The sequence below is a fragment of the Oncorhynchus mykiss genome, chromosome 2 (genome assembly GCF_057628025.1).
Source record: "Oncorhynchus mykiss isolate SJ-2025 chromosome 2, ASM5762802v1, whole genome shotgun sequence".
In the NCBI taxonomy this organism is placed as follows: Eukaryota; Metazoa; Chordata; class Actinopteri; order Salmoniformes; family Salmonidae; genus Oncorhynchus; species Oncorhynchus mykiss.
Window position 1 is genome coordinate 27,072,732 of NC_143023.1, and position 15,390 is coordinate 27,088,121.

Consider the following 15,390-nt stretch of genomic DNA (forward strand, 5'->3'; position numbering starts at 1 on the left):
GGTTACGATACCTGGCATTGTAGGGATAGGCTGGCGGAGAGGGTGGCAGATTTCCTCCATAAGCTCCTCTGCTGGGTTAGGCGCCGCAGTATCTCCGCTAAATCCATTCGGTTTTTAGGTGAGGTATTCTGTAATGAACACTCAGGGAGAAAAAGGTGTGAATCAAAACTAGGACCGAAGGTGGGGCCTCCCGGGTGGCGCAGTGGTTAAGGGCGCTGTACTGCAGCGCCAGCTGTGCCATCAGAGTCCCTGGGTTCGCGCCCAGGCTCTGTCGTAACCGGCCGCAACCGGGAGGTCCGTGGGGCGACGCACAATTGGCCTAGCGTCGTCCGGGTTAGGGAGGGATTGGTCGGTAGGGATCTCCTTGTCTCATCGCGCACCAGCGACTCCTGTGGCGGGCCGGGCGCAGTGTGCGCTAGCCAAGGTTGCCAGGTGCACGGTGTAGCCTCCGACACATTGGTGCGGCTGGCTTCCGCGCTGTGTTAAGAAGCAGTACGGCTGGTTGGGTTGCGTATCGGAGGACGCATGACATTCAGCCTTCGTCTCTCCCGAGCCTGTACGGGGGTTGTAGCAATGAGACAAGATAGTAGCTACTACAACAATTGGATACCACGAAATTGGGGAGAAAAAAGGGGTAAAATTCAACAACAAAAAATAAATAAATAAAACTAGGACCGAAGGCATCCAATAATGGGTTCTCACAAAGAGAGGAAGTAGAGTCAAAACAAACAAAGGCACAAAAATAATTAACACAAATAGAACAGAACACAAGGTTGACTAAGAAAATAAATACAGAACCTTTTTGCTATTATAAACTGATTACCAATGTAATTAGAGCAGTAAAAATAAATATTGTGTGATATACCACGGCTTTCAGCCAATTCAAGGCTCAAACTACCCAATTTATAAAGAGAATCAAGTCAAAACCACAAGTCCAAATCCCCATCTCCATCCATGGTTTAGGAAAGGAAGCAATATACTGCAGGACATCAACACAAGCAGAGCAGAAACAGACACGTTTTTCAGAAGATGGCGTTTTGCAAAGGAAATTATTTGATTGGTCTGAAGCCAAATCCAAACAGGCCTCCCTTGGGGGGGGGGTGGCGTTTTGCTACACCAGGACAACCCACAGTTGAGCTCAGCTCAACGCTGATTGGTAAATCATTTTATAATTTGTTTATCAAGGAAGGCCAAATATTTGCTGGCATCAATCAATCAAATGGTACAGCGGCAACATGTGATACTCTTTTGGTCCAGACAGCATCAGATACATGGTCGACACATACTGAGAGAGAGGGGCACTGTTTTCCTCGCTCGGGTGATTATTCTGGTGAGATTCAGCCACTTGCGAATTGACAGAAAATTATGAAAACACAGGGAGAGACAAAAGATACAATATTTTATCATTTAAATGTTTTTATTGGTCAAATATTTGGGAAAGCCTGGCTTCCCTTGGCATCCACGAACACATGCCACTGTTGGTCAGTCTATCATGGAAAGAGAAGGTGTTCCTAATGTTTTGTACACTCAGTAAATATATATATATATATATATATATATATATATATATATATATACACACAGTTGAAGTCGGAAGTTTACATACACCTTAGCCAAATACATTTAAACTCAGTTCCTGACATTTAATCCTAGTAAAATTCCCTGTTTTAGGGGAGTTAGGATCACCACTTTATTTTAAGAATGTGAAATGTCAGAATAATAGTAAAGAGAATGATTTATTTCAATGTTTATGTTTCCAAACTATTTAGTACAATTTATCAATTGCATAAAATCTATTATGTTATTTCTATTTGAAATAAACACTTGCATAGTTATATTTGATGATGATGACGGTGATACCCATTTCAACACATAACTTCCAACAATATGTCTTTGTTATGTTTGTATCTGGCATATTGGACGAGAGTCTACCCTTACCTCCGTGTTAAACTATAGCCGGGATACCATCAAATGCAGGTTGTCTAGAAGCGCACAGTGTTTTACATTGAAAGCTAATTTACACTTGAAAATAGCTTTCAATTGGAAATTATCATCTGACATTCGCAGCATTTACCATGAATGCGAGCTTCACAAACGCCGGGGAAATTGTAGGTAGTGCAGCGCTGCAACGCGCCTTGGATTGCATCCTGGCCCTATGTAAAAAAGGCCCAGTCCTGCTGTCACACAGCATCACACTACACATTGGGATTGTCTCCTACTGGGCATGCTGACATGCTGGCGTGGTACTGAGCCGCTGGGGCTCTGCAGACATAATGTGAGTTTATCAGAGGGAATGCTAGGGGTCAGTGGCAGCAGTGTGTGAGTCACAGTCAGCCCACTCATCTCTGTGCCTTCTCCTTCACTCTGTCTTCTCTTTCTCTGTGCCTTCTTCTTCACTCTGTCTTCTCTTTCTCTGTGCCTTCTCCTTCACTCTGTCTTCTCTTTCTCTGTGCCTTCTCCTTCACGCTGCCTTCTCTTTCACTGTGCCTTCTCCTTCACGCTGTCTTCTCTTTCACTCTGCCTTCTCCTTCACTCTGCCTTCTCCTTCACTCTGCCTTCTCCTTCACTCTGCCTTCTCTTTCACTGTGCCTTCTCCTTCACTCTGCCTTCTCCTTCACTCTGCCTTCTCTGTCACTCTGTCTTCTCTTTCACTGTGCCTTCTCTCAGTAATAGAACTGGGTTAAAATAAGTATATATTTTCTTTCAAACACTCACACTGCACTTTACTGAGTTGACCTGCCTAGCACAATTAAGCAATGTCATGTCCAATTCTGGTATTAGGCAAAAAATGTCACATTATCCTTTATCTTCATATACAGTGGGGTCCAACATTATTGATGCCCTTGATTAGGATGAGCAAAAATAAATAATGAATATACTGAGCTATATTGTATGCTCCCCAAATGTTAGAAAATGATATTATTTTATACTAATGCAATTGCTGAAGAGAAAAGGTAGGGGTCAAAATGATTGACACCCCGGTTTTCAATACCTTTCAATAACGGCACTGAGCCTTTTTCTAAAATGTTTTATGAGTTGGAGAACACATTGGGAGCAATCTTAGAAACTTCCTCCATTCAGAATCCTTTCGGATCCTTAGTATGTGCTTATGGACTGCACTCTTCAATTCAAACCACATGTTTTCAATAAATCATTAAAATAATGAGCTATATTGTACACTCCAAAAAATTGGGAAATTATATTATTTATTTGGAAAAATCAAAATTTTGCAATGGTCATCTCAGTTTCCGGACTTGAAACCCATTGAAAACTTGTGGTTTGAATTCATTTGTGCAGTCCATAGGAACACGTATCTGGAAGGATTCTGTATTGAGAAATGGTTTAAGATCCCTCCCAATGTGTTCTCCAACTCATATTTTTCTTAGAAAAATCTCAGTGCCATTATTCTCGCAAGGTGAGATATTAAAAGGTATTGAAAACAGGGGTGTCAATATTTTTTACCCCTAAATGTTTGAGAAAAAATATATGTTACTTTTTAAACAAAATCCTTCTCTCAGAAATTGTAATAGTATAAATAATATAATTTCCCAATTTTTTTAAGTATACAATATAGCTCAGTATTTGAATGATTTATTTTAAGCAGTCATTTTTGTTCATCTTAAAAAAGTTAGTCAATAATTTTGAACCCCACTGTAAATACCTTGACACGAAATAATCTGGTAAATGTAACGTCATATTTCAACGTTACAGAAGCTTAGAGGGGTACGTCTCCTGACTGACTGTCAGCATTCTGTGAAGGGGAATGTGTCACTGTCAGGACCCACTACAATCACTGTGGTAGATGAGCATTGTGGCGTCTGGATATAATGCTAATGGTGTGTGACTAAACACCAAGTGCATGATGGGAACTGAATAGTGGCGTGCACATTTAGGGAAGGTCTGGTTTGCGTGATGATGTCAGCAAAACTGTCCCTGTCGTTTTTGATCGACATTAAACAACTGAAACAGATATCATGTTTTGCAGAGCTTCGTGTTCTCATTGCAGACAATTACCCTGTGCACTTATGATCATCCAAACTCCATGGGCATGGTAACAATGAAGAAAATGCATGACATAGAGATACAATATGTTTATATCTCAGTTACTGGGATTGATGGCTGTTTTTGAGGTGTTTTTATTCTTTAAAATGAAGTGTCATTTTGTCCCAATTAGATTAGATTGCTTCAAAAAGTTGCGTAGAAACCTTGGTAACCATCATTTAACCTTTATTTTTATTATTATAAAAACATGTTTTTTTAACCTTTATTTATACAGGTACATGAATTAACAAACTGAAATACTATATGTATTTACAATGACAACATGTCATTAGTCTAGATTTTAGTTGTTATAATGTAACGTGTTTCATAACTCACATTTCACATTTTCAACAAAAAAAAGTGTCTCTCACTTCTTCCTGTGGCAGCAGAAAGTCTAGCTTGCTTGCTGAACATTGTCATACTCCTGTGGTCTGTAGAGTATTGGACACCAGAAATCTGTCTGATGAAGAAAGTATGGATTAATCAAACAGTACTTTAGTAACTTACATATACTGTATCTATTGTTGTACTGAGAAATGAATCTGCACTTTTTCCCTGGGACAAATTATGGCAATGTGCAGTACTGTAGGCCACATAAGAACATCTATGTAATATACAGTATTATACCATTCTAAGGTCTCCATCAATGTTTATCAATGATCTCTGGATTATACAGACCTTCTTGATGAGGGATCTCAGACTACTTTCCTCAGCTTTCCTGTTCCCTTTCTTTCTTGATCTCTTCTTCAGGATCTTAGCATGCAGAAACTCCACCCTCTCCTCAGCATTGGTGGAGAAGAACTGCTCACACACCACGAGCCTGATCTGTGTGAGCTTGGCAGACATCAGGGACATGCTGAGAAGGGCAGCTAGTAACACAACCAGAGGCAGGATGGAGTCATAGAGTACTAATCTAGGTTTAGGAAGGCAACTCTTCTCAAAGATGGACACCTGGTAGGAGAAATCCCTCCTGTTGATCTCCTCTGAAATGGGGACACCAATAATGGTCATGTCTTCCTGAAACAACAATGGTTCAGTAGAGCAACATGGTTATAGCCTAGTGGCTAGATTGTATTGAATTAATTAAGGCAGTATCTTGTTGTGTGCTTTATTAACATAGATACTTACGTTTATGTTCATAATCAAAGGAACATGAAATGGCTCTAGCTCATGAAGTCGCGTTCTGATGACCTCAACAAACCAGAACATGAGTACATCAACACCTATGAACAAGACCCAGGCTAGACAATGGATGAACACTGGGAAACTGAATTTCAGTATGGCTTTCCCTTCCGTGGCCCTGAGTCGAGGGTAAGGGATGGTGATGTAGCGTCTAGCCTCCTTCGGTGTGAGGGGGAGCACTGGAGGCCTTCCTTCTGCCTTCTGCTTCTCATCAAAATGTATGAATGTCCTGGTTATGTACACGTTTTCATATTTCTTGTCATGGCAATATCTCCTCAAGTGCAGCACTGTGAAGCCCATCAACAGGAGGAAACTGAAGGCAGGGAAAAGTCTCTGACTTACAGAGGACAGCGTGTCCACCGCGGCCCAGACGCTCTTGGCAGTTCCATTTAGAGTCCTCTCAGCTTCAACCAGCCTCTCCCTCAACTTCTCAGAGTCTCCTCTGGACGTGACCTCCAGATCAGAAACCAACTCCGCCACCCCGAAGTCTGTGAAAGCTCGGAGTACGTCGCCAACCCATCTCAACATCCTGACGTAGTTACAGAGCGGCGTGGTGTCGATGGACACCCTCTTGGCCTGCAGGTTGCACACCATACTCCTACTGAGCCCTGTGATGTTCTCCAGCGTGTTCTGGACGTTCTTGAGAACCACCAAACTTGTCCCGGCGGTGATGAGAACGTTCCGGCCCTGCCTCATCCCACAAGACAGCACAAACAGAACCCCAAAGCACCGCACCCTCTTAGAGAGGAACAGAGAGGCCCCCACTGCCACCCAACAGGAGCCTGCTATCCCAGCAGCCACCATCAGGCCGTACTGCAGGACATAGAGCAGGTAGAGGAGGAGGAAGGAGCTCAGGATGAGACTGAAGGTGAGACAGATGATCAAGAGGACTGATCGGTTTCTCCAGCCCTTCCTGGTGTTTGTTGTGTACAGGTCTGCAGCAGCGGACCAGGAGTGATACAGGGCTTGTTTCAATTGAGGGCAAGTTGTTTTCATCATTGATGAAACAGTACCTGAGAAAGGAAGAAGGACAAATATCTGTGTGATAATACTGTAAAATCCTCGGAAATTCCATTACTGAAATGGTCTCAGACTAAGTGGCAAAAAAGAAGACTGAATGTATCCAAAAGAAACATGTAATTCATAGGTTAGAACTGTGTCCTTTCCATTTAAACCATGTAATTTCTTGGTAAATATCTGGTCATTTATTTACGTAAAATAAGGTACCTAAGCACACTGAAAAAAAAGATCAAAACAACTGTCATGATGTTGGCCTCTTTGGGTATAGCAAACCCATCCACCTCTCCCTGCTTCCTTCTTGCCTCCTTTAACTAGGCTGCTGTGGTCAGAGGTCGTAAATTCCTGAGAAGACCCTGCCACATAGTATAGAGAGAGTAAGTTTTCATAGAGGACAAAGGAAATCCTTCCACCTCACAGAACTTGAGGACGAACAAATTTCATGTTCCAGAGAAAGTATAAAAGATCGGTGAAGAATCCAGCTACGAACTGGTCCATCTGTCACAACTTGGGAAGCTCATGGAAGACGGTGTGGCACATTACCATAACGTTGTTTATGTAATAGCCTCAGATATGAGGTTTACATCTAATTGTATAAGATGAATGAGTGAGTATGATACTGTTTACACTATTTTATAATGTGATTTTGGATGTTTAATGAAGGTAAACTCAAAAAGGGAATTGGATTTTAACTAAATCAGAGGACCGTCCCTGAGCCCAGTTAGAGTCAGACATCCTGGGACAGCCTTTTCTGCCATTCCAAATAAAAACCCCACTCGGGTTTTCGATCAGCAGACCAAGCTTACCTCAATTACGAGATGGCTAAAGGTTGCAGACCATGTTTTTCTCCATTAGGGGAGACAAAGGTTGTAGACCATTGCTGAATCTTTTAACCATGCCACTGTTAAACTCTTAGACTATCGATACTCACAGAAGAAGAACAAGTCTTTGATATTGATTACTAGTCTGCAGCTAGGAATTCGCTATCATTGAACGCAAAGAACAACAACCCCCGAAACATGCATTCTATAACGAATGTCACTCTGAACAATCCCCTCTAACCACAACCGATAGAGAGAGGGAGAGAGATGGACAATTCTACAAAATAAATTAACTTTTCACCAGCGATCAAGACGACACACTGAGCGGAAATATATATATTGATTGCAATTGTTCCTGAATGAGTGAGCGTTCATGTGCAAAGGATTAGCATTTAAATTGTTATAATTATCACTCTGCAGTGACCTCTTAGTCGACCCCCACTTCCCCTTTTGTCTAACAAGCCACCATGCCGGTTTAGCCCACTAGGGCACATTCTCATTTAATGTAACCACATTTACCTTGTTTGTTTGTTTGTTTATGCATTTCTGTGAATTGCTTAGTTAGTAATAAATACATGATTTAAGACAATTGATGCATGGATGACTAATAGTGAAGACTGGGTTTGTGCAGATAACCAACCATTTACGACGTTTGGAATGAGACTAACGTGAGATAAAGTAAATAATTCATTAATTCGAAGACTAATTGATCAGATAAAATAATCTGAATATTTTTCCTTGGTGCCCCGACTTCCTAGTTAATTAGTTACGTGATTAATCAGTTGATCGCGTAGTAACTAATTACAGAGAATCTTTGATAAAAACTATCAGTCTTCAGTTAATGATAGTAAAGACACGACACAACCAACCAGGCATTCAGAAAGAATAATCAAACAATCTATTAATATCAAGAGGACTGAGATATGCCTGAAATCCAAGAGGATAAATACATATGATTTCATTTGATTTATCATTTCCATAAACATTTTGGGTAACGTTTAGCATAACATATAGTTAGAGGGAACCAAAAGTAGCTTTAAAGCTACAGTGACTGTTGACTATCTTGGGCAGACACTGGTGTGTCCAACCTTATACATTAAACATAGTTTTTCACAACCATCCACCAATACTTTGGAAAGCATTACTAGAGCCTCACAAATTCAGCATTATCACAACACAGTGTCTCCCTTACCTGCTGGTCCTGTGTGGTATGTCTGTATAGTAGACTATGTGAAATGATAAGCAGAACTCTCAAGCTTTCATACCAATTTTAACCTCAACACTTACTCATTTCCCATTTAAAATTTCAGAACTTAGTCACCTCCCAGTTATCATCGTGGTGTCGCTCATTTAACTGTCTAACCACACTACAGGAGTTCATCTCAACAAACACGTGAAGAATAAACTCAAAATACAGTACTGTCATTGTTGAAGTAAAGTATTTTGTGATAGGTGGTTAAATAACTAACTAACTAACTAACTAACTAACATACTTAATTACTTACTTACTATTCAAGTAGTACAACCTTCAATATAAGGAGCATAGAGCATTGTTGGTCATTCCAACATACCACTCTACACAGCTGAGTAGGTGGTGTTAAAACAGTAAAAGAGGAACTTTCTTTTTAGTTCTGTAGTAAAATGTATTCCTGGCTCTCTCCAAAAGTATAGGTTGTTCTTTCATCTGTACTGTTGCCAAATAATTTAGTGGAAGCACAACTTTGCACTCATATGAGGGGAAGTGGAACTGACTGCTACTTCTTGTCTCTTAACTTCCCCCAGCTTGACCTAAGTCTTGATTTGTTCACATGCTGTATACATTTCTGAAAGACAAAATATTTGTAGCGTAGACTGTAGAATAGGTAGGAACCATTAGTGGGCCACAAAGTTTGTGACCAAGTTGATACTTGCCAGACAGTTTGTTATTGTAAAAGACAATGGGTTTTTCTTTTTACTCCCAACCTACCTGGAGAAATAAAGACAGTAATTTGTGGAACAACCTACCTGGAGAAATAAAGATAGTAATTTGTGGAACAACCTACCTGGAGAAATAAAGATAGTAATTTGTGGATGTTGTGGAACAACCTACCTGGAGAAATAAAGATAGTAATTTGTGGGTGTTGTGGAACAACCTACCTGGAGAAATAAATATAGTAATTTGTGGATGTTGTGGAACAACCTACCTGGAGAAATAAAGATAGTAATTTGTGGATGTTGTGGAACAACCTACCTGGAGAAATAAAGATAGTAATTTGTGGGTGTTGTGGAACAACCTACCTGGAGAAATAAAGATAGTAATTTGTGGATGTTGTGGAACAACCTACCTGGAGAAATAAATATAGTAATTTGTGGGTGTTGTGGAACAACCTACCTGGAGAAATAAAGATAGTAATTTGTGGATGTTGTGGAACAACCTACCTGGAGAAATAAAGACAGTAATTTGGGGATGTTGTGGAACAACCTACTTGGAGAAATAAATATAGTAATTTGTGGATGTTGTGGAACAACCTACCTGGAGAAATAAATATAGTAATTTGTGGATGTTGTGGAACAACCTACCTGGAGAAATAAAGACAGTAATTTGTGGATGTTGTGGAACAACCTACCTGGAGAAATAAATATAGTAATTTGTGGATGTTGTGGAACAACCTACCTGGAGAAATAAATATAGTAATTTGTGGATGTTGTGGAACAACCTACCTGGAGAAATAAAGATAGTAATTTGTGGATGCTGTGGAACAACCTACCTGGAGAAATAAAGACAGTAATTTGTGGATGCTGTGGAACAACCTACCTGAATGAATAAAGACAATAGTTTATGGATGTTTTGGAACATGAAATAGTCATGGCCAGAAAAAATGTTTTTGTATGTTGATATTGCTCACTGGTACTCAGTGTCGGTGTAATATCCATTTTTTATTTGAAAAATAACTTACATAAATCTCTGTACTCAACCATACTTCACCAAGACATAGCCTTGGCATAAACACATTGCACCAAAACAAAAGAAAGAAAAGGCATTCAAAAGGGTAAATAACATATGTCTTTGTCATCATGTGAGACATTATTCCTATTCCAAAATATTGTATTCATCTATTTGAGTTTGCTTGTTTTATTCAAATTTCTAATATGTACAATGTAAATCAAAAATGAAAGTATATAGCATCAAGATATTGGATGGACATTAGAATGTATAGGTTTAACATGGAAAAGGAATAATGTCTCAGTTTATTTTCATTCAGACATAACTGTAAGATTCTTATACCTTCCATACACAAGAAGCATTTATAATTACTAAAAATAAAAAAACAAAACTGGTCTTGGCTTGTAAATAAACGAATAAAAATATGAAATAAATGTCCTTTTCACAAAAACAAAAAAACAAAATTCATATAGTGTGGCAACATCCCATGTTGTTTGACCTTGTGTTTTACTCGTCCTCACAAACAGTGCCTGAACTACACAGCAATATACAGTACATAAGTTGTATGTTTGCCGCTTCTTGCTTGGACATAAATATCCTTCTTGCTGTACCAATACAGATTATTTTTGCATGTTAGTTAACAATACTGAAATAAAATACACTTGCAACCACAACTTTTTTGTCAACCTCCAATGAATATAAAATATTTTTCCTTGTCATTCTTTTTGAAAAAGTGGAAATAAAATATGATCTAGGGGTTGGTGGAATGTTTTGTTATAACGTTTTAATAGTCTGGCCATGAAAGTAAGTAATTAATTTGCTGTAGAATTCAATTGAAGGTGAGGGGGGAAAAGTAACTAAGTTGACATGCACTGTACAAGAAACTGCCAAACATCCTCTTTATCAAAACATGCTGAGTTACTTTAAGGTGTGCCCAAGCCATGTTGCAGAAAATCCTTTTCAACATGCTTGTTAAACAAATCAAATCCCCCCCCCCCCCCCCCCAAAAAAAAAGACATATTGAAACGATACAGAGCTGTAAAAGAACCAACAGTCCTGAAACTCTGGACAATATCAGGGGGATGCCCTGGGACAAGGGAGAGAAAGAGACGTGTACAATTTGCACGTAATGTTTATCTTTATAAGGCTTGTAAACCTTTACAATGAAATAAATAATTTACATTTATTTTCATCATCACTTTGTCACATAAACAGTTTTTTTGGATAAATAACTCCAAAAGTTTTTATTTTAGTTTCTCTTACTGTATGTCTGCCAAACACAGACTTATGTTATGGATGGTCTAAAGAATGATAAACAATGTGTCTTTTTTTATCACGCTGTTGCATTCACTCCCCTTTGAAAACCATGCACTAGTGAAATTTATATTTAAAAATAATATAAATTGTTGAAAATGGCTGATGTGTTTTATTTGTTTTTCTTCATCTTTTTTTGCAAGTCGCAGCCTCAAGAAAATAATTTTCTTATCTTTTTTTCAGCTAAATTTTTGTCCATGCAAAAAAATCATTAATTTTTTAATTTTTTATCTTCATTTAAATTTCATACAATATATCAACAGAGAAATAATAACGTTAAGTCATAAAAGTTAGTCTTGTTGTGGGTTCTGATCAATAGATTCTGGAGTGTCGATAGTACAGTAGCCACTTCTGTATTGCCTTTAGTAACTTTAGTATTGTCTCTCTGGTGTGATCTACTACCTATAGGTATTTATATAGGGCCTCATATTCGGAGTTTGAGCTTTAGTTGGGACACCCCACCTCTCCTATTGCAATGATCCTCATAGTTCCATTTACATATCTAGCTAGGTCTGTTGGCGTGGCGTGACCAAGCTTCTGGACAGGACAACACTGTCAGTCACCCCTTCAGGTATACAAGTACATCGACAATAAAACAAACAAAAAACAAAATAATTCATTAAAAACGAAAACATGTATTTTTCATTCGAAAAGGGCTTCTGTAGAACTCATCGAGCGGGTTCCCAGTTTCGACCCCCATGGCTTAAGATTGGATGAAAACCTGGAATCGCTCGATTTAGAGACAATTCCTGGTGCTAAGGAGTCCGTTACGGCCTTCCAATCTGAGCTGGCGCTCCGACCCGGCCGAGGGAGCGACGCTCGCTACGCACAATGTGTGCGACATTTTGCTCAAAACACAGGATCACGTTTGCACCCCTAGAAACAGGCTCAGAAGACACAACATCAAGCATGCAGTGTAACCGGGGGGCGTGACCGGTCTGTCGCAGCTTGTTTAACCTCAACACTGGGTGCTGCTGCTACAACAATGCTATCAGTCCACACACTGCTATGACCGGCTATCCAATGACGTTTGGGAAGCTCTTCTTGTCAAGGGGGCCAAGGTAGGGTCCACCAATGAGGAAGGAGGAAAGAGCTTGAACCAGCCAATCACCATGTTAGACAGGTCCAGCTCATCTAAAAGTATCTGAACTGCTCCCATAAAGGATTTATGGTCCATGCGTCCGTAGTCTCCCCATACGATGATCTGTGGAGAAGAGGGTTTATTAGACATGTTATTATAATATGATGATGTGTGAACTGTGAAGTATTTATCAAGGCCTTGTAGAACATAGTTTACCTGTAGAACTTTCCCTCCAGGAGCCTCTTCGAAAGGCAGTTGCTGCTGGTAAAGGGGATCCAAGGTTTTTCTTGCTACTTTTGTTTTCTTTTTGGCTATGCAGGCTCCGTTTTCCAAAAGATACACTTTTACATATGGTGCTATGAAGAGAGAGAGAGAGAGAGACAGAATAGTTACAATACTATTGGCAGCATTGTCAATTGGTTCAAGCGCTAGTTACCGTAGTGATCAGTTTGTACTAGCATGAGGTTCGGGGCTGTGGGTTCTATTCTATTCCACTCAAATACAGAATACAAAAAATGTATGTACTGTACTGTAAGTAGCTTTGGGTATGCAGTTGAAGTCAGAAGTTTACATACACTTAGGTTTAAGTCATTAAAAATAATTTTTAGTTTTGGCAAGTCGGTTAGGACATCTACTTTGTGTATAACACAAGTAATTTTTCCAACAATTGTTTACAGACAGATTATTTCACTTATAATTCACTGTATCACAATTCCAGTGGGTCAGAAGTTTACATACACTAAGTTGACTGTGCCTTTAAACAGCTTGGAAAATTCCAGAAGCTTCTGATAGGTTAATTGACATCATTTGAGTAATTGGAGGTGTACCTGTGGATGTATTTCAAGGTCTACCTTCAAACTTAGTGCCTCTTTGCTTGACATTATGGGAAAATCAAAAGAAATCAGCCAAGACCTCAGAAAATAAATTGTAGACTTCCACAAGTCTGGTTCATCCTTGGGAGAAATTTCCAAACACCTGAAGGTACCACGTTCATCTGTACAAACAATAGTACGGAAATATAAATACCATGGGACCACACAGCCGTCATACCACTCAGGAAGAAGACGCGTTCTGTCTCCTAGAGATGAATGTACTTTGGTGCGAAAAGTGCAAATCAATCCCAGAACAGCAGCAACGGATCTTGTGAAGATGCTGGAGGAAACAGGTACAAAAGTATCTATATCCACAGTAAAACTAGTCCTATGTCGACATAACCTGAAAGGCCGCTCAGCAAGGAAGAAGCCACTGCTCCAAAACCGCCATCAAAAAGCCAGACTACGATTTGCAACTGCACATGGGGACAAAGATCATACTTTTTGGAGAAATGTCCTCTGGTCTGATGAAACAAAAATAGAACTGTTTGGCCATAATGACCGTCGTTATGTTTGGAGGAAAAAGGGGGAGGCTTGCAAGCCAAAGAACACCATCCCAACCGGGAAGCACGCGGGTGGCAGCATCATGTTGTGGGGGGTGCTTTGCTGCAGGAGGGACTGGTGCACTTCACAAAATAGATGGCTTCATGAGGGAGGAAAATTATGTGGATATATTGAAGCAACATCTCAAGACATCAGTCAGGAAGTTAAAGCTTGGTCGCAAACGGGTCTTCCAAATGGACAATGACCCCAAGCATACTTCCAAAGTTGTGGCAAAATGGCTCAAGGACAACAAAGTCAAGGTATTGGAGTGTCCATCACAAAGCCCTGACCTCAATCCTATAGAAAATTTGTGCGAGCAAGGAGGCCTACAAACCTACTCAGTTACACCAGCTCTGTCAGGAGGAATGGGCCAAAATTCACCCAACTTATTGTGGGAAGATTGTGGAAGGCTACCCGAAACGTTTGACCCGAGTTAAACAATTTAAAGGCAATGCTACCAAAAACTAATTGAGTGTATGTAAACGTCTGATCCACTGGGAATGTGATGAAAGAAATAAAAGCTGAAATAAATCATTATCTTTATTATTATTCTGACATTTCACATTCATAAAATAAAGTGGCGATCCTAACTGACCTAAGACAGGGAATTTTCACTCGGATTAAATGTCAGGAATTGTGAAAAACTGAGTTTAAATGTATTTGGCGAAGGTGTATGTAAACTTCCGACTTCAACTGTATGTGTCTGCTAAATAGCATATATTAATATATTATACATCACGTAGTAAATTACCTGGCAGTGCCTTGGAACCTGGTTTTCCCACAAGGCCACGGGCTCGGATCACTTCCACCTCCAGCGCTCCTTTCTTGTCCACGATTCCAATCTGGATGTCACCTGAACAACACACACCACAGCCAACACAATGTTAACACTCCATTCACACAATACAGATATCCTTTCCGTGTGGGATGGGGTCGCTAAAGGCGTCTTGACACGTAAACCAAATATATAATTCATTCAGAATCTCTTGACACAACATTGTTAAAGAAATCTGATCCACCCACCCATGGGTGGTGTAGCTAGCGTCTGTCGTCCAACCAGCTGGGCTGGGCCAAGTCCATCCAGGAAGTCAGAGAACTGGGCGTCGGAGGACAGTCTCACACCAGGGAAGATCAGGCTGGAACAGAAGGGAGAGATGACACTGGTAACTATGGAGACTAAAGAAGAAGGCCTCAAAGCTTGAACTTGCTTATTTAGAGTTGGCAAGATCCCCAAAAAGACAGGAAATAAAAATGAGCACCCCAAACCTACATTTGACCTAAAACACAGTTTTTTGTGGGGGATGTACATTATCACATTGGTATGCGTCATACTTCACTTACTTTCCCTCGGAGCTGTAGCTGTTCATGCTGCCGTCGGTGGACTCTCTGCTGGCCTGCCGAGTCATCCTGCTCCTCATCTCTACGGCCAAGCCCGTCTCTGTGCTCCTCTGCACGGTGCTGCGAAGCTTCTTCCCACCGGCTTCTGGACAGAACAGAGGGACAGAGCGGGAGAAAGAGATAGAGAGAGGGACAGAGAGAGAGAGGGAAAGAGCAGGGTGGAGAAATAGTCAATACATTGCTCTCAAGTGTGTGCTT

General features: G+C 40.2%; 2 protein-coding genes across 44 annotated transcripts in view; both read right to left on the bottom strand.

Moving 5' to 3' along the window:
• Positions 1 to 4,210: 4,210 nt before the first annotated feature.
• Positions 4,211 to 8,348, bottom strand: dcstamp (dendrocyte expressed seven transmembrane protein). Its single transcript, XM_036944233.2, has 4 exons — positions 8,254 to 8,348; positions 5,170 to 6,236; positions 4,720 to 5,058; positions 4,211 to 4,501 (listed from the first exon to the last, which is right to left on the bottom strand). Exons 2-4 carry the CDS (start codon positions 6,220 to 6,222, stop codon positions 4,436 to 4,438), a joined length of 1,458 nt encoding a protein of 485 aa, XP_036800128.1. The 5' UTR covers positions 6,223 to 6,236; positions 8,254 to 8,348; the 3' UTR covers positions 4,211 to 4,435.
• Positions 8,349 to 9,956: 1,608 nt separating this feature from the next.
• Positions 9,957 to 15,390, bottom strand: part of LOC110485663 (regulating synaptic membrane exocytosis protein 2) — a 208,598-nt gene continuing 203,164 nt past the window's right edge. For 28 of the 43 annotated variants that reach the window (XM_090194740.1, XM_090194692.1, XM_090194757.1 and 25 more), the window contains 5 exons: positions 15,136 to 15,277; positions 14,818 to 14,930; positions 14,546 to 14,647; positions 12,596 to 12,735; positions 9,957 to 12,502 (listed from right to left, as the gene is read on the bottom strand). In XM_090194740.1, coding sequence (XP_090050866.1) covers positions 12,305 to 12,502; positions 12,596 to 12,735; positions 14,546 to 14,647; positions 14,818 to 14,930; positions 15,136 to 15,277 — 695 coding nt within the window. In that variant the 3' untranslated portion in view covers positions 9,957 to 12,304. The remainder of the gene's footprint in view (positions 12,503 to 12,595; positions 12,736 to 14,545; positions 14,648 to 14,817; positions 14,931 to 15,135; positions 15,278 to 15,390) is intronic. The other 15 variants (XM_090194655.1, XM_090194651.1, XM_090194625.1 and 12 more) reach the window with 2 other exon arrangements.